The sequence below is a fragment of the Atractosteus spatula genome, chromosome 22 (genome assembly GCF_055471065.1).
Source record: "Atractosteus spatula isolate fAtrSpa1 chromosome 22, fAtrSpa1.hap1, whole genome shotgun sequence".
NCBI lineage: Eukaryota > Metazoa > Chordata > Actinopteri > Semionotiformes > Lepisosteidae > Atractosteus > Atractosteus spatula.
Genome location: NC_142727.1, coordinates 10,440,249 through 10,462,293, shown reverse-complemented (window position 1 = coordinate 10,462,293; position 22,045 = coordinate 10,440,249). Strand labels below are relative to the sequence as shown.

Below are 22,045 nucleotides of genomic sequence, written 5' to 3'. Positions count from 1 at the left end.
AATGTTAGAGAGGACAGAGCGATTCATTTAAATGGCCAGTAGCATTATTCTTAGCTTTGTAGACAACACAGATGTTTTAATATTCCTTCCATATAATTGCATGAATTTATACACATATAGATTTTCTTCCTGGTCATTCAGGTGTTTCGCAATAGTCCTTTGATTCCATGGATGATTCTTCTGGAATGCTGACAGGCAAATCTCAGTTGCTCAAGCCCAGGTAATTAGGAGAGCAAATATGAACACAAGCGTCGAAGAGGCTTGTTCACAACACCTGTTGTTTGAAATCGTGTGGAACGTTGTGAAAGTCAAGACAACAGGAGCAAATTGGAAATGTCAAGTATTCCTTTAGTCTTGTGTAGTGTTTAACAAGAGGACTCCTTTTGACAGCAGTATTATTCTCTTGCATTTTGAAATGTAATGTGCAATGAAAGCTATACTGTATTCATAGCTGGACTTTCCTTTAGAGCAGTTCAATATTTAGTTTGGAATTGGAACAAACTGCTTTTCTTAGTATCCTGTTTCTATAATTGGACAAATCTATCAGCAGCTTGGGGCACAGCCTCCTGAGACTACTGAGGGAGGAAGCGGTTAGTTATCCGTTAGGATTTCTGTGAAATGAATTTGTTGATTGCCGTGCAGTCATCTTTAATGTTTTAATTTTTTGGAAAGCTTACCGACAAGAAAACCCCGAAAGGCTCTTCAAACATTTGCAAACATCCAGAGTAGAATGTATTGTTCTTGATATGCTGTTTTTATGTTATATGGTGACACATACTACTAACACTTTTAACTCTTGCTGTGCACTTTCTTGTTTCATTGATCAAGTAAGACAAGAGTTTGGCAAAAGCACACCGTGTAGTAGTCTTGTATCTTTCTGGTAATTCTCCACCTCGACGGTTAATGTTCTCAACCTGCACATTTTACTGCTCGTTATGTATGTAGCTTCCAAATGATCTCAGCGACTGTTCTATTTCATGGTGTAGACATTTTATTCACAACTCACACTGTGAAAAACTGAAATGGATTGTATTCTTGAATGTTTTAATGTTGCACAAGCCTAATAAATTAAACTCTCTTTATGTGAGTCATCTTTGTGTGCTGATCAGGTGTGGACAACAAATAACAGATGATCACTCCTTAACTTAGGTTATACATATACAGTAGGTTGTCCTGCTAAGACAATAGTCGATATGATTCTTTTTCTGCACCTCCTACATATCTCAAATTATTTTAGCATCGCCTTATAAGGAAGGACATTTGTCAAATTTGTTTGGAGACTGCAAACTGGCTTAGTGGAGTTTTAAATTACTTGGCCAGATCTTCAAGCCTTCACAGACAAAAATGACATTTGCCACAAATCTTCACGTTATACAATGTGTTTTTGGCTTTTCTGTATATGTGATATGTAAGTGTTGATTTTGCTTTTGTTCCTGGTTAACTGTTTCTCATAACAGATGTCTTATGTGAAAGAGTCCCAAAGACATTCTTCCTTCTATAGGTGCCTTCTGGGCATTATGAAGAACGCATCCTAATTTACATTCATCTCCCACTCCCCTAATACCGGCCCTGTTGAGACATCCTCTCTAATAATTTTAATAAGATATATACAGTCATCAAAGAACCTTCGATAGCACATAGACTTGAAAACCAACACTAGCAATTCTTGGTGTTGGAGAAATGTTCAAGTAATGTTTAAACATTTTTAATTACTGTACCTTATGGAAGAAAACAGGCTTTGCTTTGTACAGGTTCATGTAGATTGCAGGTATTTTCTACCATGCTGTTGCTGTTTTTGTGCTTAAGAAGTGCACAGGAACACCAAGCATAAATTAATTAAATGAATTAACAGTCTTGTACTTGAAATGACCATTACCTAGAAAATCTGCAGATTGTTTTCCACATTTTTATCAGACAAATAAGCAAAATGAGGGATTTTCACTTGACTTCCTTACTACATCTCATACTAGGAATTCAATTTCGAAGACTTTCTGCGAACAGGGACGTTATTTTTTTCTTAAAACTAAAAAAAACACGTAAGTGAACCTTTGACTTGTTCATGATAAAGTGTGATTTTGACATTGCTGATCGGAGAGGATGAAGGAAGTAGTTTGCATGAAATTCAGATAGTTCTGTTCTGTTTTATTTGGCTGCAATTTTATTTTCTAACCGTATACTCAGTTCAGCAGGATCTCTCGGATTGTTGCTAGTCAGAATAGGATCCAGTGTTTGCGCATGGCTTTTCAGAGATACGAAGTATCATTTTTTGATTATGACTCCATTATGTTTCTAGCACTTTATGCCAATTCCCATGGGCTTTAAAACAAAAGCTGATATGAATGTAAAATCATGTAAAAACAGATGATCAACCCCTCTGTGCTAACTTTCCTTGTTCTTGGTATTTTTCCTCCTTTCCCAGACCCATGGTGCATGGAATGAACATGCAGTGAAATGGTCTGTGAGTCACCTAGGACTTTGGCTTTAATTTCCTCTTGTTTCTTCCCACCAATGTAAAAACATTATTTCTCATTGTTTTGCCTTTTGATCTGGCAGTGAGTTGAATTATTTGTGTTTACACCCTTTTCTCTGTGGCTCTGTGCCCGGTCTTTCCCAATTCCCAGTTATTTGGGTTTTGAGCACGAAGTAGCAGCACTCAGCACTGTTGAGACTACTGAGAAACACCTTTATTTTGAAACACTTTTCCCCACAAGTAATACTGCTTTCCTAAAATGACTTTGCTGTGAAGCACTTTACCTATTGAATTGGGTATCCTCATTCCTGGTCCTGGAGAACTGGTGTATCTGTAGGTTTTTCAGCCTATTTCAGCCAATAGGATCCTGGTTCATGTCATTAAGAGTTCATCTGGACTGGAAACCTGTATTTCACTGGTTCCCAATTCTGGTTCTGGTGACTTGTTTTCATTCCAGCCATTAGATCACTGAAGCCTTATGTGATCTAAGAAGCTGCTTCAATTGAATATTTGCAGGTTGTTTCTAATCACAAGATTGGGATTTTATTTCACTTACAAAACACAATGGTTAAAAGCTGCAACATGTTTAAGATCTGGGAACAAAAAGTTCAAATTAATCATATTATTATTCAGTCAATGAAGGGTTTGATTGTGTTACTAAGGGCTGGGCTGGAACAAAACCCAATAGGTATGTGAGTCACCAGGACTAGGATTGGGAATCACTGCAGTAGACTATCCAGCACAAGGATTTGGGACCCCCTGTCGTATATAATACCGCTCCTCTGAAATTCTTTAACAATGAAACACTGTTGCCCACAACCAATACTGTTCGAGTTAAGGTGAAACAGTGATTTGTTTGCTCATCACCAAATATTAACTAAAGAAATCTATTGTTCTAATTCCTATCCTGCTGGTTTACTAGGTGTGTGCTGATGGCAGACATCTCTCCTGCTGTCACCAATGTCCTGATACACTGACCGTGTGAACCACAGGCATTTTGAAAGACATTTTCATCCTAGGGCTTAAGGACGTGTAAGGACACGTTATTGGGAAAATGCACTCCGCCCCCTAAGGATTATTTTTCTCTTAAGTGAGGGAAAATCCAAGCAAAGAAACTCTCAGGCAAACCACTAAAAACACAACATGTTACCTTGAGCAAACACTTAAGGGCAATCAATGGTAATATTGACATAATTTAAGGCTGTTGTCACAGGCACCTGTTCCACAGATAGAATCACACCTCACAACTAAAGAAAGGTAGAAATATATAAGGTTTGCTGAGTCATCTGATGCCCACTCCTCTGCTTCTTCAAATTGAGTCTGCCATACTCACGTACAGTATGTGGGGTTTGAGAAATTAAACCGGAAGGTGGAGATAGTGAATATGAAATCTTGGGGGAAGTGGGAAATTACCTGGCAAAAGCAGCTCACTGCACCTGCTAGTCCAAAATCATTTCCTTGTGAGTGTGCAGCTTGAGCAGCGACCTTTTGAACGGGACATTCTACTGAGCTTCAGTGCACTGTTTAGTTATTAAGGCTACCACTGGGCATTACTGAGAAAGCCTGGGTGCAATTTAGCTGGCACACTCTGCCCCAGAGTTGGTTTCTGTTAAGACTGCAGTTATTACTTTTGTTGGAGGGTATTAATTCAGTGCAGCTATAGTTTAAATTGTTCATGATCTTTTGAGATGATACCATTAGACATTCGTGGGAAATGGCATTTTGTCCTTCAAAGCAACAGTAGTTCCTTTTATTCTGCTTCCACTAATACCTTCAGTCAATAATTAGGTTATATATTTACTGCAATAGCAATTAGCCTGTGTTGAATGCATACCCGTATTTCGATATCCCAAAATATTAAAGCTGTTCCAGAACCAGAGTGGAAATGTACAGTATTGGTCTCCTTTGATATGAGAATATTTTGTCAACATCCTTGATGAATGGCCTTTCTTTTAAGCTCCCTTTTTGATACAAAATCATGCAGAACTTACAAGACTGAGAGTACGAAATACGCTCTGAACAGACTTGTCTTAACTGTTGTGCGTTATTGTTATGCACAACCCTCTGAATGTCTGCTTACGTAATGTTCGAACACATACTAGCTGTGCACTCGAAATATATTTAAGGGAAAACCAAATTTTTAACCTATTAGTTACCAATAAGTAGGCATATTGTATATCCTTCTTTGGCGTTTTTTTTTCCAGACAAACTTGCTGGCACTTCGTTGCCTTTAGGAAACGGGACTCTGGCGTTTGCGCAAAAACGCGTTTTTGGTTCATAGGTGGTATCTGAAGATAACAGCTACCTGCCTGTAATTATATATTAGGGGGTCTAAGAGAAGTAGTCTTCTTCCGTTTTTATATGTGGAAAGAAAAGTATTTTCCTTGCATGTCTGCAGGTAGGTCACAGTCAGCTGTCTCTGCAAACGGAACAGGCGCTCCCCGTCCGCTCTTAGAAAGTGGTGGAAGGTTTGTAATGAGTCTCAGCCCTGTACCAATTATCCAGAACTCCCCTCATTCAGGAGTTTGATGACTGTAACCAATTGAACTGGACTTCAGCAGAAAAAAACGCTAATTGTGGGAGTGTTTGATACATTGTTTTTCCCGCCTGTGCCTGTATATAAATTGTCTGTTAAGAACGTTGTAGTCAGAAATAATGGAGGCAAATTTCCATTAGTAAAAGAGGAGGTACATGAAGTTGCATTTGTTGAATGTATTGGAAATTCTAGTTTAACGAGGGTATTTTCAGAACCAAGGCCTGAATTAAACAGTTCAGGTACAGACACCAGCTAGCACTGGTGATTAAGGCACCAGCTGGACCACAATCACAGCAGACAGAGATCTGTCTGGACCAGGCTTGTAAAACACTGCTATAGACCTCCTGAAAGAGATTTGTTTTCCATTTTTACCCTTTCTCATCCGTGCTTTCAGAAGGAAAAGGGTGTCTTCTCGTACCTTGAATACAAACAGTTGTTTGGCAAAACAAGTATATACAAACGTTCGAAAATACTACTATCCACTCAGCATGTGAAAAAGACTTGTCCGATTATTAAGTAAAATGAAGCGCATTGCGAGTGCACGTTTGAAATGCTGTAGGATTTGATCTGTATCCTCCACATTTAAGTGAAGATAGTGTTTGTGTAACCAAAGTCCACATCCTTCCATTAGTACCCCTTTAAATTTTTCAATTAACTCGCTCGCACTTCGATACCATGGGGAAGAGCCAAAGCACGACAGGTATTTGACGTTTCTGAATGTTATCTCCTTTAACGAAGCACAGATTTGTAACGATCTGGTGAAGGTAACATCTGAATGCTACCTTTTGCCTTGCACAAGGTACACTACTACCTGGTAGGCGCGGTCATAGGAATGATAAGCAAACGCATTTTACGAAATAGATTTTTTTATTCATTAAAAAAAGAGATATTTAAAATTTGTTCGAACCTGAAAATATATAGAATTGTGATTTGCATTTTAAGAAAACAAGTCACCTTCTTCACAGACCGCAATACAATTCACTCCATTTCACGACATCTCCCTTGCATTCCACATTCATTCTCTCCAGGTACAGGTTTAAAACGTGGAGGGTACTTAGTGCACACAAATCTAAGAGGGTCTTTCATTTCGCAGAACACCGCACAAACACGGGTATTCCGAAAAGAACACTTGGCAGAGGCGAAGCATATTTACATGCTAAGAATACTTTTAAAGGTAACACATATCCAGGCTGGCTAAATCCCTTCTGATATAGTTCTCCTCTGTCACGGGTGAAGGATACAGGCAGTCTGAGGGAGGGTAGGGAACGTATTCGGGATTTCTCGTGTTGTCATAGGAACCAGAAAAATGCGACAAACAGTAGCAGTACTGAAGGCTGCAGTGCTGGTAATGATGATCTTCCGGGATAGAGCTGTATACAGAGTCCATGCGAGTTGGAGAGCTGTAACATGACGAAGACGAGGAATAACACTGAGGTGGCGAGTAGCCGCTGTAATCAACTGGGCTCGGGAGATTGGACGAATCACACGGAGAGCTTGGAGCCTTCAAAAACAAACGGGACAGACACTGTCAGAGCTCTGGAGATCCATTCGGTTCGACTGTTTTAGAACAGCACGTCTCATTGCGAGGTGGCAATCACGACATGGGCTCGTCCTTTGAAAGCCTACATTTTGCGGTTGCAAATGTAAGTTGTACTACAAGAAGGCAGGAAAAGTGTTATTTGTCATTTATCGCATATCGGAGCCAGAGCTAGACCCAGACCATGCAATTAATTATAGCAAAATGTTGAATTTCTATTTAAATATCGGCGAGTCCTGTACTGCATGTAAGAGCATCCGGAACTGCCATATTAATATTATTATTGATTTGCAGTACACCGTGTCCTGTCGTCTGTTCTTGAACAATGTATTTGTCTAGTCACAGTTTACAGAATACTCTTTGAAAAGATCTATTTTCACATGCTGCCTAAAATCCCACTGTATCTAAACGAAACCTCCTTTTCAGTAAGGAAATAATACAACGCATTAATACACGAATGGGTACAATTAATATAATCTACAGACAACTGCGTCTGTGTACTCTGAAGTAAACAGCAGCCTAACTACTGTTACACCACGTACGCTCATTAAGTCGTTATTGTTTAGTTTCAAAATGTTCAATTGGATATAAATTTGATTTCGGTTTGTCTGGTATAAAACGAAACAATGTACATATACAATGAAATCGTACTGTGTTGTGTTAATCGTCCGATAATTCTGATCCCAATTCTAATTCCACTAGTTCTTCCCCACTTGTTCTAAAATGACTTTCAGCGCTAATGTGGTCCTTACCATTCCCAGACTGTAATAGTCAGATCCTGGATGAAAGTTCCCAGAAGGGGCGTGCTGGGTAGAGGAAGCCGGTGGCAGGACGTTATTGGTGAAATTGTCACTCTGAAGAATCATGTCAATAAGCTGTTGATTTTCATAAGCACTGGGTATCATCTGGTCGTAGCAAATGTTGTCCGTGTACTGTCTAAATTGGAAATGGTTGTTTTCAGCCACCGAGCTTGCTGGGCTATAGTCAAAATAAGGGGCTTAAGAAAAAAAAAGGGAGAAAAAAGAGACATTTAAATGAGTCAGGGCTTCGGGGGGTGATGTCATGAGAGCATCAGCCAACAGATAAATCACATTTAAATGCAACTTTATAAAGAGGGCTGAATGAACGTCAAAGAAAGGAGTATATTACCAATAGTTTCTTTTTCCTCCAATTAAGTCTAAACGTTGTGCCTGACGGTGGTTGACACTTAATGTAAGTTTAAGCCTGGATGTAAAGCCTCGCCTAATTTATGCTGATGTTACTGTTCTATCTGAAATAGTTGTTCTATGCTTAATTTTAACAAAGGCTTAATGCAGAATCTTTATGAAGGAAAATTGTTAATACTGTGTTACTTTCTGAACTATTTGTTTGCTGTCCATCAGTGAACGTATTTCTTTAAATTGCAATTTTGAATACAGTATTTAGCAATCCATAATGCAGTATCTTTAGCAAGGGCAATACTCAAATTTAGTGACTGCAAAACTGCAGCTTTGTTGATGAATTCTGACTTGTTATCTCTGATCCTTATGTCTGAAAACGTAATATCCCTTCTTGATGTATTACTTGCTCACGAAATGTTAAAATGTCAAAAAGATTGCATATTAAAACACTGGAATCCTGTTTATTTCTATTTGTTTAAATCTCATTGTTGTTGTTTTTTTTTATTCTTAACGGAAAGATTTACTAAAATGTCAGTCTGACATTTTACATTTTGCCTGATGGCGATTTTGCATTTTGCATCTTGATGGCGAGTTAAAGAGTCTCCTTACGACTTGTTTTAGCAAAATAAGCAAATTAAAGGAGAAACTGTGCGGCTTTTAGAAGAAAGCGATTGTTTGCATAGCGGATTGCAAATGCCACCAATCTGAAAAACAAATAGCTGTATATAAACAGTCTTCTTGGAATGGAGTATCTAATTTCAATATGAATCGGTAAACTGAAGTAGTCGGTATGTGCTTCTAGCTTGAGTCGTTATAAATCGTTTTTACCTACCAGGAAAGGATGTGGAACATGCTTCTGGATACTGCGCGTTGTGATTCTGGGATATATATAAAAAAGAAAGGAGAAAATACTCAGTAAGTCGAAAAGGTCTCACAGAATTAAAAGCCTCAGTCCGATAACGGTGCGTTTTATTTTTCGTCCGGGTAAGTATTTTTTTTTCAAGCCATTTTCACTCTAGATAAGGTCTTTGGAATCCAAGAACAATTGAGCTTTACTTGGTTTCCCGGCCTCTTGCAACTGGTCAGCTTGCATCTCACTAAATACAAACGCGGGTCGAATATACCGTTTGAAAGCGGAATTTAAAAATGCGGAAAACCTACGATACAACGGTTCAGATGAACCGTTTTTTTTTCCTTGTTGGAACCCTGCCACATCTGCTGCAGTGCCTTAAGTCATTGGAGACATTTCATTATTTTGTATTATTTGCTTGCATAGTTATTTGCTTAGTCATGTCTCCTCCCTCCATTTATTCCCTGGAAAATCGTATTGGAGTATTTTTATTACTCCTAAGGCTATTATAAACCATTGCAACGGTGCTTTTTATTTAACACTATACATATGCGTGGTACGCAGCTGTTAACATTCACTCTTTATAAACAGTCCTAAACGGTTTATCCGTTAGATGAGAAATTGGGATTTCTCAGTACAGAGTCTCCAGAGTCTCATTGCACATTTGCTCAAATTAATTAGTTAATTGGGATTGTGTAGCGCTTTTCATTTCAAATAATCCAAAAACGTCAAACTGCAATAATATTGTCGAACGTTTCTGGACAAGATTTATTCATTCAGAGAGCACATTGGTTACCTAAAGTGAAGAAGAAACTGCGCTGTTTGCGGCTCAAAATGTGCCTTATTCATTACATAAAACTTAATCATACCAAATTTTCCTGTTACAGTATAACTGGCAATATGTTTCTTCTTTCCTAAAACTGAAGCTCACCAAACCTTTCGCTAAAATGAAAATGTTAGGACGTCTTTCATGCATCACACAATCCTTTAAACGAAATGCACTTGGCTTAAATAAACCAAGCAAAAGGCGTGTCCTGGAGTCCTCCTGTCATGGTGTACGACGCTGTCACGTCATGCTGAAACCTGAGTTAGTGTATGTACAGATTATAACATACGCGTCCGTGCGCATTATTTTCACCTGGTGCTGGAGTTTAGTCTGCGCTTGTGTGGGTTTAAGAGGAAGTGGTGGATCCGACCCATTAAAACAAAGGGCTCATTGTACAAATCAAACATTACAGCTCATCAAATAGTATTTCGTAGAAAAGCCTAAACATTTCCTCTGTTCACATGTTAAAGGCTACCGAGGCTTTATCATAACTTCTGTATTCAAGTCTGAACGTTATAATGCGATTCAGTCTTTCCCCAATACACGGAAACAGACATTTTTATTTACTGTGTTTTGACCGCTTTTCCAGCTGCTGTAGCCAGTTGTGATCGTAGGAGTGCTGATCTTTGATTGTAGGAGCGTGGCTTCCGTGGTACAATGTCAAGGTTACGTTGTGCTAAAGCCCTTAAACCGGAATGACCTGGAAGTTTCCATATTGGAGTGCATGCGGTATCCGAATGAATGATAATAATATTGCTCGGACCTGATCGTTTTCGGACTGCATGGTGACTTTGCGGTCGAGTTCAGATAGGGTGGAGTTCGACCATTTGTGCAGTTTTGACTGTTTGTCCTGCACGTGGGGCTCCGGTTTCTGTCCACCATTAGGAACAAAAAAAACAAAACATTCTGTCAAAGTTAAACGGAGTCTCAGAATTGTCCCCGTGTGCTTGCTTGTGTATATGTGCCTTTATAAGGACTCGCGTCTCGTCCAGGACGCAGTCTGCCAGTTTTATGTTCGGCCCTGGACAGGGAAAAGGGATTTTGGGGACAAGGGACGGGTTTCACTCTTGCCGTGCTTCTTACCGTGCCTGCTTTTGTTGCCGCTTGAAGCGCCCTTCGCTGTTGAAGTAACTCTTTCACCGTTGTCTTCACTCGGACACCCTGGTATACCTTCGGCTTATCTGTAAAATGCACCCATATATCCCAGTATTATGAAATTGTATGTAATTTTGAAGCGAAGGACCCCTTCTTTGTTTTCTGAAGACGTTCCCGGTACCCGCGGTTTGAGGTGCGCAATTACGCAATCATCGAATCTCCCAATTTCATCCGCGCAATGATGCTATTGGACGACGTCAAACCTCAGAGCTACCTTAAATTTTGAATTTCATCAAGAATGTGTCCAATATTTGTATATGGTTACCGAATAGCACACCCTTTTCTTAAAGAACAAAGTTAATTTTATAAAAGCTTTACAACCGGTTTGAAACAATCTGTCAGCTCTTTCCAGTGCGTTTCATCATGTGGGTGTTAGATCGAAATGTATATTTAGACTGATTCATCTCATATATTTTTGTAGAAGAACTGAGACATATATATATACAAATGTTCTTTATAAAACTGAAACCGTAATATACTTATTTTATTCAAAATAAATCAGTGCGTGAACGAAAAAGTGTGACTATTTGGTCACTGATCTGGTGGAATAATAAAATCCACGAACCTATTCTGAACTTTATCTTTCATGATAATTCAGTTTGTTTGTACTCTCCTTCTTTTAATGCAGATCGGTCTGTTTAATTCTGAGAGCTCCTCATATTGGTTAAGTTTCCAAAGTCAACTGCAAACAATACAGTCGTACATTCATTATTATGATTTTTATTTTTTTAAAAAAATAGTCATTCTCGGTTGTTTTTACGTCTGATCACGCCGCTTCGATGCAAAACTCTACAGGGAATAGAGCGACTGGAGTCCGACTACAGAAAGGCTCAGGGTTTCAGATTACAGTCGTAAAGGCAGACACTGGAGAAAAGCATTTATACTGAACAGCCATTACCGGCTCGAGTGAAGCCATTTTAAAATAAAAAAGGAAACTGTGTGAAATTCAGATAAGTGCGTTGTGTTAAAGAAGTTTGGATTGGGCAATTCAAAGCATATTGACATTATTAGGTGATTTGTTCGAACCAGAAAGATGATATTCCCACAGATTCGAAGTAAAAAAAAAAAGAGAAAAAAGTTTCACGTAAGACAACGAAACTTTCGGAATTGAACTCTAATGCTCCATGGAAATGTGAAAGGTCGCAGATTTAGCGAATCCAGATTCTGAGATTCTTCTTATACGCGAAGTAAGTAACTTTTAAATCCGTTGGGAAGGTTTTGCGATTATGAAATACCTTTTGCTCGTAGATTTTTACAATTCGTGAAGATGAAGCAGTCTTTTCCTACCGCATGAAACGCGATTGCAGTATTGTTGTTAATTGCCAATTATAACCGATCTGTATCACTCTGTCCACTTTTATTATTATTTACTGAGGTGTCGCGTTAATTTAGTGCTATATGAAGATTATTATTTTATTTGATTATTGTTTGAATTATGCACATGTTGAAATGCATAAAAGCAACGAAAAAGTTGCCTGAAGTTAGACGCCACTCATGTTTTATTAATATAGCCTTAAACCCGGCTTAAACAGATCTAAAAAAATAGCTCACGCTATAAACTAATATGGCGAAGTTGGTAAGACGCTGAGAAAATTGTAAATGCGGACGTCTTAAGAAAACGCCACGCATTGGCTAAAACATAAAAAGCTCGTTCGTGCACGCTTCATACATGTTCTGGAGCAACAATTTCACCTGTAAAGTCTACTACATAGTCAGAGAAACGATTCCGAAGGAAACGTGCGAAAGTAAAAAAAAAATATGCCAGACCCATCCTGATAAATATTCATGTATTAAGATCCAAGCTCATTTTTGGTATTAAATGTGGCAAATCGTGCAGCACGGAAAAGATACGCCCTGCTTTAACCTCTACAATTATTTAATGATCTTTTGTCCAGCGTATCACCACTTTCTTGATCGGAAAAAAGAGAAATGTAGCAAATGTAAAGCACAGAAGCTCAAAATGGTACACGAAACGTGTCTGAAAATGCAGTTTCCTGACCCATGCGCCCGTTTCCCACCCTTTACGCTTACAGTAAAGGTGCAGAAGAAATGGTATTAGACCATCAAATAAAACTACTACGAAAGGTTTTGAAACTTCAAGGTCAGACATTTCGCCTCACCTGTAACCTGCAACCTGTAACCATTGTAAACGTAACACGAAGTCCCGCAGCTTAGTGCAGCCGTAATGAAAGTGTGTTAATTTATGATTGCTCATGCTTTACACTGTTAAACTCTGCTACAGATATATTTTTCATTTGAAGGCAGAGTCGTGAAAGTGTCTAATCGTCCTGCTTCCCTGTGCATTGACATAATGCTCAACTGCTGTTTAACGTTGTATCTCTAAACCTCGATTCTTCTTCTTTTTTTTGGCTGTTTTTCAGATGAAAGAATAAAAATGGATAAACTGGAGAAACATCCCGAGACATGAAAATGAAAATAAACTCACCAGACATACTGGAAGAAAAAAAGAAGTCTCAAAACTCTTCAAGAAGTGCTGCTTTCAAAGGCTTCGCCCTCACGTTTTTCTTGGTACACTTATATGGGCAAGAACAAAATATTTCTAAAAGCTACACAAAGTCTTAATATAAAAGTCTCAATTCAAGCTAAGGACACACAATAATATTGTAATATAGCTAGGGATATATTAGTTTGAGATTTTCTCTTCCCATGCCTACTATTTAAAACCTCTAGAACCCAATGATTTGACAATCAATGATTGCGCGATACTTTCAATTTGAATATTCAAAGCCTTCACAAAAAGAGGGATCTTTTGGTTATAGACTTAGCATCAATACCTCAAATAGGGTCCCTTTTAATAGGATTTAATGAAAATTCACCCCGCAGACCCAAGACAAGGTAATATTTTAATTAATTTATCAACCTTTTGATAATAGGTGCATGAAGTCCCCGGAGAAGTACCACTATTTCAAAGTGAAAGGCAGGGGTGATGTCCGACTGGCTCCAAACTTTACGCACGACACCTCTGAATGATTTCCTAATGGAATATGACGTTTAGGGGTCCATATTTCACAGGTTTAGCATAATTTTAAACATTATTTAATAAAACATGGAAGTAGTGGGCGTGGCATGAGGGAGCAGCCATGATCGTCATCACTAGCTCGTGCAGCATCCTCTGCCCTAGCTCCCAGATCACCACTGGCTGCCTCAAAGGCTGGCTTATTGCAAAAAATATAACGCCATATTAATTTAGGAATATTTAATTTGAATTAATTTCAAGTAGCCAGCACCCTTTCCTTTTCTGTCTTTAATCATACTACTCTGTTTATACGTGTTCTCCACAGGTGCACTGACACACCGAAATGTACTTTGCAGGTCCTCAGATGAAAACTGGATCACCGGACCAACAATGTGTACTATCAGGGTTTACAATAAATAAATAAAACATTGATATCTGTATGTCATATGTTTATACTAACACGCATTAAATGCATTTGCTTTGTGAACCAGCAAATCGAAAACCCCGCTTAAGAATTCCAAGTCCAATGTGCGTGTACATATTGCAATAAACTACTCTACTACGGCTTTTGAACTGAGTCTCAGTTGTGTTACGAAGATAGATACGATTTCAATGAAACCATTAAGTTTTCAATCGACCAGGTGCCACGAATTTGAGGCTGCTGTATTTAATTGATGTTCAGGATTAAATGTTTGCTAGATTTTTTTAGATGTATCCACTAGTGTTATTTCGTTTTTCCTAAATTAAAGATTGATTACTCGTTTCTTTAAATAGCATCTACTGGCTATATGCCTCTTGGATCTTTTTATTACAGACTAGTTTTAGTCTTTTTTTTAGTGTTTATTTCACAGCTACCAAGAGCACAGTGATATTAAATTAATGTTACATACACCCGTCTCATTTCTCACCACCGCGACTCAATAATGCGTCAAGGGTTCTTCATTCAAGTAAAATAGGCATACAGTAATCAGTCAAAGGGCATAATTTAGGCATTTAAATGAGAAGAAACGGCTTGTGATGTGAAGTGAACTTAGCACACCTTAACATCCTCAGAGAACGCTACCTCAGGTATTATTATTGCTCATCATCGCCAGCTAATTAAACGACAACAAAGTTGCAGAGCAAAATAAAAGGGGGGAACATTAAATAATAACTTTCCGAAATCTAAATTTCCGACTCCCTCCAATTTTCTTCGAGATTTCTCTGAAATTTGTGTGAGATTAAATTAAAGGACAAAATAGAGTGAACACATATCGTACTAATGTATATGGTGCGGGTAATACTCCGTTCCCCCCAGAAGCAGTGAATTAAAAAACAGTAACAGGAGTACAGCTTGAAAAAATGTTGCAATCTAAGAATAAAATGGGTGTTTTCTCCAAACACTTCTACTAAAAATTGAGTTTTTCGGATATAGACAGTGTCTAAATGATCTTCAAACAACTGATAATTAGTTTTAAAGAAATAAGGCTTAAAACCCTAGTGTACAACATATATATATTTTTTATTTATTGGTACACTGCAGTTTAACCTACTCTAATACAAAGGAAGCATAGACAGATTCCAGAAAAGACTGAAACAACTCCAGGGAGTTTTTTGTTTTTTTATAGATCATTACATGCAGTAAATGCGACATTCCCGATTGTAAGCGCACTGTTCTAATTCATTAAAAAAACGAGGTCTTCGTGTAAATTAAAGAAGCCAAGGTAAAACTTCGAAGACGAAATAAATATCCTTCTGAGTTAACGTCGCCATCTAGCGTGTCGTCCAAACAGCACACTAAACCAGTATTACTGCACTTTTGTGAAGCGCACGGAGACTTGTCGCAGGCGACCCACAGGTATTGGTCGTAATCCCCTTATATATCGAGCTGTGTTTTTCTAACATTTTTTAAGTCAAATCATACACAGCTCTATTCACCAGGGGGATGAATTGATGTTAGGATTTCAATAATGATGGCTCACTTGTTGATACTGTTTTACTTTATTTTACTTTTTGTTGACACCACATTTACCTTTATTTTTGATGACTATTATTGTGTCTCTGTACAGCCAAGATAATAAGAGGTCTGGCCATAATTCTGTCGAAATGAAAAATGCCAAACCATGTCTCAAAAAAACAGCAACCCAGAAATATTGAACTTTTTCAAGCGGCCTTGAGGTAGGGGTGAGTTTGAACCAGAATGAACCGTGAAGGAGAGTTGCAGGAGCCGAAAAGAAATAATGACTACCCAGGGGCGACAGAGGACTCAGTCGCTCCAGGTCAAGTATTTATCCTTGGGCAAAAGCGAGACAAATCCCAGGTTTCACTGTCGATTTTGTCATTCATCTCTCTGCATCGTATCGACAGTTTTCCAGGAAACATCCCTCTTCTTAAATGGCAACGGTGCTTTAAATAAGGGAAACTGAGCGACGTTTGGTAGAGTTGCCAATTGGCTTTCTAGTGTACAAAGCCGCCTGTAAATACGTGAATGAAAAAAAAAACATGGACTATTCACCATTTCATATTGCCTTCAGCTTTTTTTGCATTACTATCCCTGATACATTCACCATCCGCATTTACTGTTGTTTTGCAGTATCAATACTGAAAAAAAAAACTCTTTGAGCCTCCACTGCAATATTCCTTTCTAATATTTCCTTTTAACCAGGATTGCAATTCATTATATTCAGCTGTTTCGCATTTTTTTTAAATCGAGGTGGGGGCTGCACACTGGTGGTGGTGGAGGGGATCCCCATTACCTGTGAAGCGCTTTGAGTGGAGTGTCCAGAAAAAGCGCTATATAAGTGTAAGCAATTATTATTATTATTATTAACATGATTTTACAACGTGTTTTCTTTCTTCTTATGTTCGATGAAAACATTTGGGCTACCGCTTTCTTGTCGTTTGGGGGCAAATCTATCGTGGTCTTCAAGGTGAATATCTTTAAACGGTTTCCTTCCATTCTCTACTGATTCCACATTCCTCCCGTGTCTTTCTAATTACCTTAAGCTTTGTTTCAGTTCGGTCTAATCGGCTACCGATCTACCTGGGAAGGAGCAAGTAATAGTTTTATTCCACGGTGAAAAGAGAAGAGAGAAAACTCAACGTTTCGGCTGTGAAGCCTTCTTCAGGTGCGAGAATTAGGGCAACTTACTACCTACCTGCATGTACAGCTTCAGGTATGTGATTAGTGTTATATGAAAACAATTATCTTGATGTAGAGTATTACGTTTTTTGTGCACTAATGTGCATGGTTAAAGGTAGTTTTACACCCCTTCTTAATACTTGGTTCAGAAGGCTTGCTTTTCCGTTGTTGACACTTCATCCAAGAGTATCTGTAAATTTGAATCTGTATTTGCACACCTAGGGTTACCGGTAGTGGTAAATGTGAAGCCACTTCAACATATCCTTTCTCTTAAAAAACCTCCAGCAATGTCTTCATACAAATAAGGAGCGCGCATGGACCAGACAAAACATAGTTTTAAAAAAACTTCCCTACATCTATCACGAACGTTTTCTATGATAATGCTGGGGGAAATGTCGCAACACGATCCGTTTTTTTTTTTCATTCTAAAGACGAAGCACATCTCGGCTCGTCTTTGGCCGCCTTGGGCCTCCGAGGTGCGAAAACGCAGAGGTTGCAGCGAAAGTGGCGATGTCAGTCTCCCTGGGTACCAGAAACAGATGTTCGCCATTCATACTTTTCGTGTTCGTACTCGAAAACTGCATATTTTTCTAAATTGCTGTTGCCAGTATTGTCTTTGCCACTCTTCGAGGGGAAAAATGCGCCAGATCTTGAAATCGGTGAACGAAACCGTCTGGCACCTACGTCCGACTTGAATTTCTGCATTACAGAATAGCTAAAAACGAGAGCAAAGAGACAAAAGCGCTGTTAAGGGCAGGTGCCCTTTTTTTCCCCTTTCTTAGTAATGAAGGTAATTGAGGAGTTTTGCTTTTGCTTGTGAGGTCGTGTTAGTAAATACTAGTAATCTGACAGAGATGTTCAGTTGTACAGTATATACAGTACACAGTAGAATGTTAACTTTTTATATATAATCGGCACGTATTAACACATAAGCATCTCAAGTTGAGTATCTTTTGTTGGAAGGTCTGTTACTGCATGCAAAGCAATAATACCGAGAAATAAAACGGATTGCACCACCTTGATCAAGAGTACATTATTCTTTTTCTTTTTTAAAAAAAAGGAGCATTATTCCGAAGAAACTGCAGAGGAGATGTAGTGTGACACCCACTGTCTGAACTCAATTAATTATCCCTGGAGTTAATTAAGTAGGCAAATTCATCTTCATCTGTGGCTTCCTGGACTGATTCAATGGCCAATAAACTGAGGAATGATGACGTTGTCATTAATTAACGTGTTCTGTAAACCATATTAAGGAAGCTGGACCGATCATTGAGTGGCATGGTGTCAGAAGAAGGAGAGAAAACATTTGTGTGGTTGGACACACGTTTTTTACTCCAAGGAATGTAGCAATGGTGTTGCAGTGTCATGTCTTTTTTTTTCTGTTCAGCACTCCCACAATAGGTTTCATACCTGATATTCACCACAATGTTGTTTTAAGGAGCACACTCAATGTAATGCAATGTCATATTATAGGGGTTGATATGTCTGGGTGGCTGAAAGAAAGATAATCTTCATCCTCTGAAGGAGGAGGTACAACTCCACCCTTACCAACTCTTAAACCCTCCCAAATCCCACCGGATCCCCCTCCCCAGCCCAAAGGTGCCTCATGGCCTAGACTGTACACATCAGAGTTCCTTTGTTTTGCATCCTCCGGAACACCAGGCTATTTCAAGAGGGGAGAAAACGCTAACAGTCCTGTTGAAAAGCAAAGTAGACAACAGAAATGCAGTTAATTGATGACATCAGTTGTACAGTAGGTCTCATTTTGTGCTCGGAATACGTATCGTCTTTAGAACGCACACATCGTAAGGCCTCAGTACAAAAGACAGCTCAAGCAAACTTGACACACATTCTTCATAAAGAAAGGCATTAGCTCATGGGCTTGTTCGGAAACCTACATGGTTGAAGGGGAAAAGTGATCGAATGCAGTTCAAACAGCTGTCAAGAAAAACGCAGCAAATGGAAATAATATTAGGTGTGTACACACATAGATCAGGCAAGGCAAGTAAGAGAAACTTTCATCTGTTCAGAAGGTTTCAGCTGTGTGTTAGACTGAATGAGTGTTCAGTGAGCATAGCAGAGGTATCACTGACAGCTCTTTGTACTCTGGTAACTGTATTTATTACATCTCATGATACTTAAAGTGAAGGATTTCCAATTAGGCACTGTAGGCCTAGGGCCGACAACATTTTTAAGGCTTACGAAAACTGAACTGAAACCACACGCTTGCGATCGACTCTTGGTGCTCCAAGTCAATAATCATATGCTTATCTAGCAGCTGTTCTAGAAACTAGAAGTATGAAGCTCGACTCGCTCCACCAATCACGTGGTTTAGCATTCAAATAGTTTAAAGTGCAATAGTTTAAATGACAACAACCACATTCGATCAGACTCTGCTGTCAGTAACTCACAATCACTCCTGATGTCATCTTCTCGCCTAAAACACTATAAATACTGTACGTGATCTCCTTCTCTCCCTCGCGTTCGTCTTCTGCATCCCTCCTCCACCCCATCTCCCCCTCTGCAGCTGCCCCTCGGTCACTCCTCACTCTGCAGGGGGGTCCCGGCCTCCTCGTCCTCTGGCCAGGAGGTCAGCCTTCAGCCAAGCAGCTAAAGACAAGTGTTGACTAAAGTACTCCATAATCCTTTCAGTATACTCGCCTCTTGGGTGTCGTTACTCCTCGTTAGTTGTATTTAATACATTTGTCAATGATCTAAGTGTATGACAAATGTATTAACAGATGTGCCCCCCCCTTAATATGAATGTTTTGGGACACACAGACAAGTCGCTCAAATGCTTGCAATAACTATATACGATATAAACATGTTGCTCAAATGTTTTACTGGAAAGAAATGGGGATAGCTGTGTACAGTTGCTGTAATATGTCACTAAAGACACTGCTGTTTTGCTTTTAATTATCGTAATCCAGTCTTGTTCCTAGGAGGTTTCAAAGGACGAAACCAAATATTTATTGTTGTCTGCCATCACAGGAGGTAATTGGAGTCATGAATCTTTAACGTGATGACATTTTTAGCACTGCTGTACTACAACGTTTTCGTTAAGATCAAGAGATTAAGCATAGTACCCCGAGAGCAAAAATACAGACCTGCTTTATGACATTAATGGGGTGAGTGAAAACTAGAAATGCAGAGAATTACGTTTGATCGTTTGGTTTTGTACTTTCATGTATAATATTTAATGTTTGCCTGAGATGAGTTCAGGTTCTTTTCTCTCAGCCATGCTTTGAATCAGCAAGAAGCGCTACTTGAAAAGAGAGGTTTAATGTGCCGCTGCCTGAAACATGTTTTTAACCCTACAAAGAATTGTGCTTTAAACTCAGATCTTACAAAATCAACGGAGTCTCCAAACTGATCTTTTTTTTTTTGGCCTAAACACCCCAGGGCCTTTCAGGGAATAACTCTGGTCCTCACAGGAATGTTAAAGAATGTTTATCTCCACCCTGTTCCCTTTTTATCTTCACTAGAGCTTTCAAGAGAATAAACCAGCAGCTTGCTGAAGATAATAATAATAATTGCTTACTCTTATATAGCGCTTTTTCTGGACACTCCACTCAAAGCGCTTTACATATAAATGTAATCCCCTCCACCACCACCAATGTGCAGCCCCACCTGGATGATGCGACAGCAGCCATAGTGCGCCAGAACACTCACCACACACCAGCTATCAGTGGGGAGGAGAACACAGTAATGAAGCCAGCTCATAGATGGGGATTATTAGGAGGCCATGATTGGTAAGGGCCAATGGGAAATTTGGCCAGGATGCCAGGGTTACACCCCTACTCTTTTCGAGAGACAGCCTGGGATTTTTAATGACCACAGAGAGTCAGGACCTCAGTTTTATGCCTCAGCCAAAGGACAGCGCCTGTTTACAGTATAGTGTCCCCATCACTCTACTGGGGCATTAGGACCCACATGGACCACAGGGTGAGCACCCCCTGCTGGCCCCATTAACACCTCCTCCAGCAGCAACCTTAGTTTTTCCCAGGAGGTCTCCCATCCAGCTACTGACCAGGCTCAGGCCTGCTGCGATTCAGTGGGCTGCCAGTTGTGAGTTGCAGAGTGATACGGCCGCTGGCGTAAGATCATTGCGCATTGCGCACAAACGCAGTCACATCTCGCAAATTACCGCAATCGCGCATCTAGTCGACTGCCAAACACTTCCTGTAAATTTGCCGGGTTTTGCAATTAAGATACCCGAATGATTCAACTGCCTTACCAGTATCACTTGGGAATGAGTAACATTGCAGAACAACCCCCGGGCATTTCTTATCCTGAATAATATGTGTTAGAAACAACGATATGCTTTCGGCTAAATAACTTATTAAAGCGATTAGTATATTTTTCCATACAAGGAATGTTTCTTATCTGAGCTTTCTATTTGAATGTTACTTTTACTACAATTTACTCTTTCAGTTCTAGTGCTACTAATAATCAACATGTACCTGAAATCTTGTGTGCTGATTCTGCTGATGTCTACAACAGCATATCGATTGAAGACGTTATCTGGTCATTATTTGTTCCGTCACTTTAAGATAAAATATGTTATGTCTATCTGTGTCACATTTGTTCAATAACTTGTCATTGTGCCTTCTTACAAAAATATTATTACTTACCTGATAAAAACTAAGCGCGTTGGATTGTAATGCACTAGTTATTTAAGTGACAAGTTCTTCAGAAATCCAGAATACATCCAGTAATGTGGTATAACGCGATACAACAGATACTGTATTACAATAGTTCAGGTCGGGAGCTGCGTCAGCATGCGTAGGCTGCAAAGGAACAAGCAATAGGTTTATTCCATGCTGAAAAGAGAAGAAAGAAAACACAACGTTTCGGCCGTGGAGCCTTCATAGTCGGTCTACTAATATTTCAGCAGTGCCATTTTTCCCCATTTGGTAAAAAAAATCTTTACCCCGAGTCTAGATAACAAAGGCACAGATTTAGAATTCAGACACGATTTTGTCAAATAAACCCTTCAAAAGGCTTACTGACAGGATTTCAGAGCTGGAAATACGAGACAATGGAATGACTGCAAAATGACTATTTTGATTTCTATCAGTAAAAAAAAAAAAAGAATAATACGATAAAAAAGAAATGTAAAAGTTTTGGGATCTTGAAGTTACAAGTCCGTTTTGTGAAAGGGAACTCCGTATTTGTGTCTGGTCTTGCTGCTGAGGCGTTTGAGTTGTATCGATCAAATTCAGGAAATAATGGTAAAGCGATATAACTAATCAAGTTCACAAGGTGGCGCTGTGTCCCTGAGTGGTATAATTGTTCATTTCGGTGCTCAATGCTCGGTGTTTGGGCTGACAACTGTTTTGAATAATGCTTTTTATAAATATTCCTTTTGAAATTTTATACCGACTTAGGTAGCAAGGCACACATATTGTCA

The 22,045-nt window shown here is 39.1% G+C and overlaps 1 protein-coding gene and 1 long non-coding RNA gene across 2 annotated transcripts; one reads left to right on the top strand and one right to left on the bottom strand.

Annotated features, from left to right (window-relative positions):
* Positions 1–5,854: 5,854 nt before the first annotated feature.
* pou2af3 (POU class 2 homeobox associating factor 3) lies at positions 5,855–14,037 on the bottom strand. The gene is made up of 5 exons (XM_088939303.1): positions 12,981–14,037; positions 10,463–10,560; positions 8,536–8,581; positions 7,296–7,540; positions 5,855–6,507 (listed from the first exon to the last, which is right to left on the bottom strand). The coding sequence occupies exons 1-5, from the start codon at positions 12,985–12,987 to the stop codon at positions 6,175–6,177; spliced, it is 729 nt and encodes a 242-aa protein (XP_088795429.1). The 5' UTR covers positions 12,988–14,037; the 3' UTR covers positions 5,855–6,174.
* LOC148816782 (uncharacterized) lies at positions 11,158–14,075 on the top strand. The gene is made up of 2 exons (XR_016094635.1): positions 11,158–11,721; positions 12,916–14,075. It is a non-coding gene; the product is annotated as an uncharacterized LOC148816782 (long non-coding RNA).
* The last annotated feature ends 7,970 nt before the right edge of the window (positions 14,076–22,045 follow it).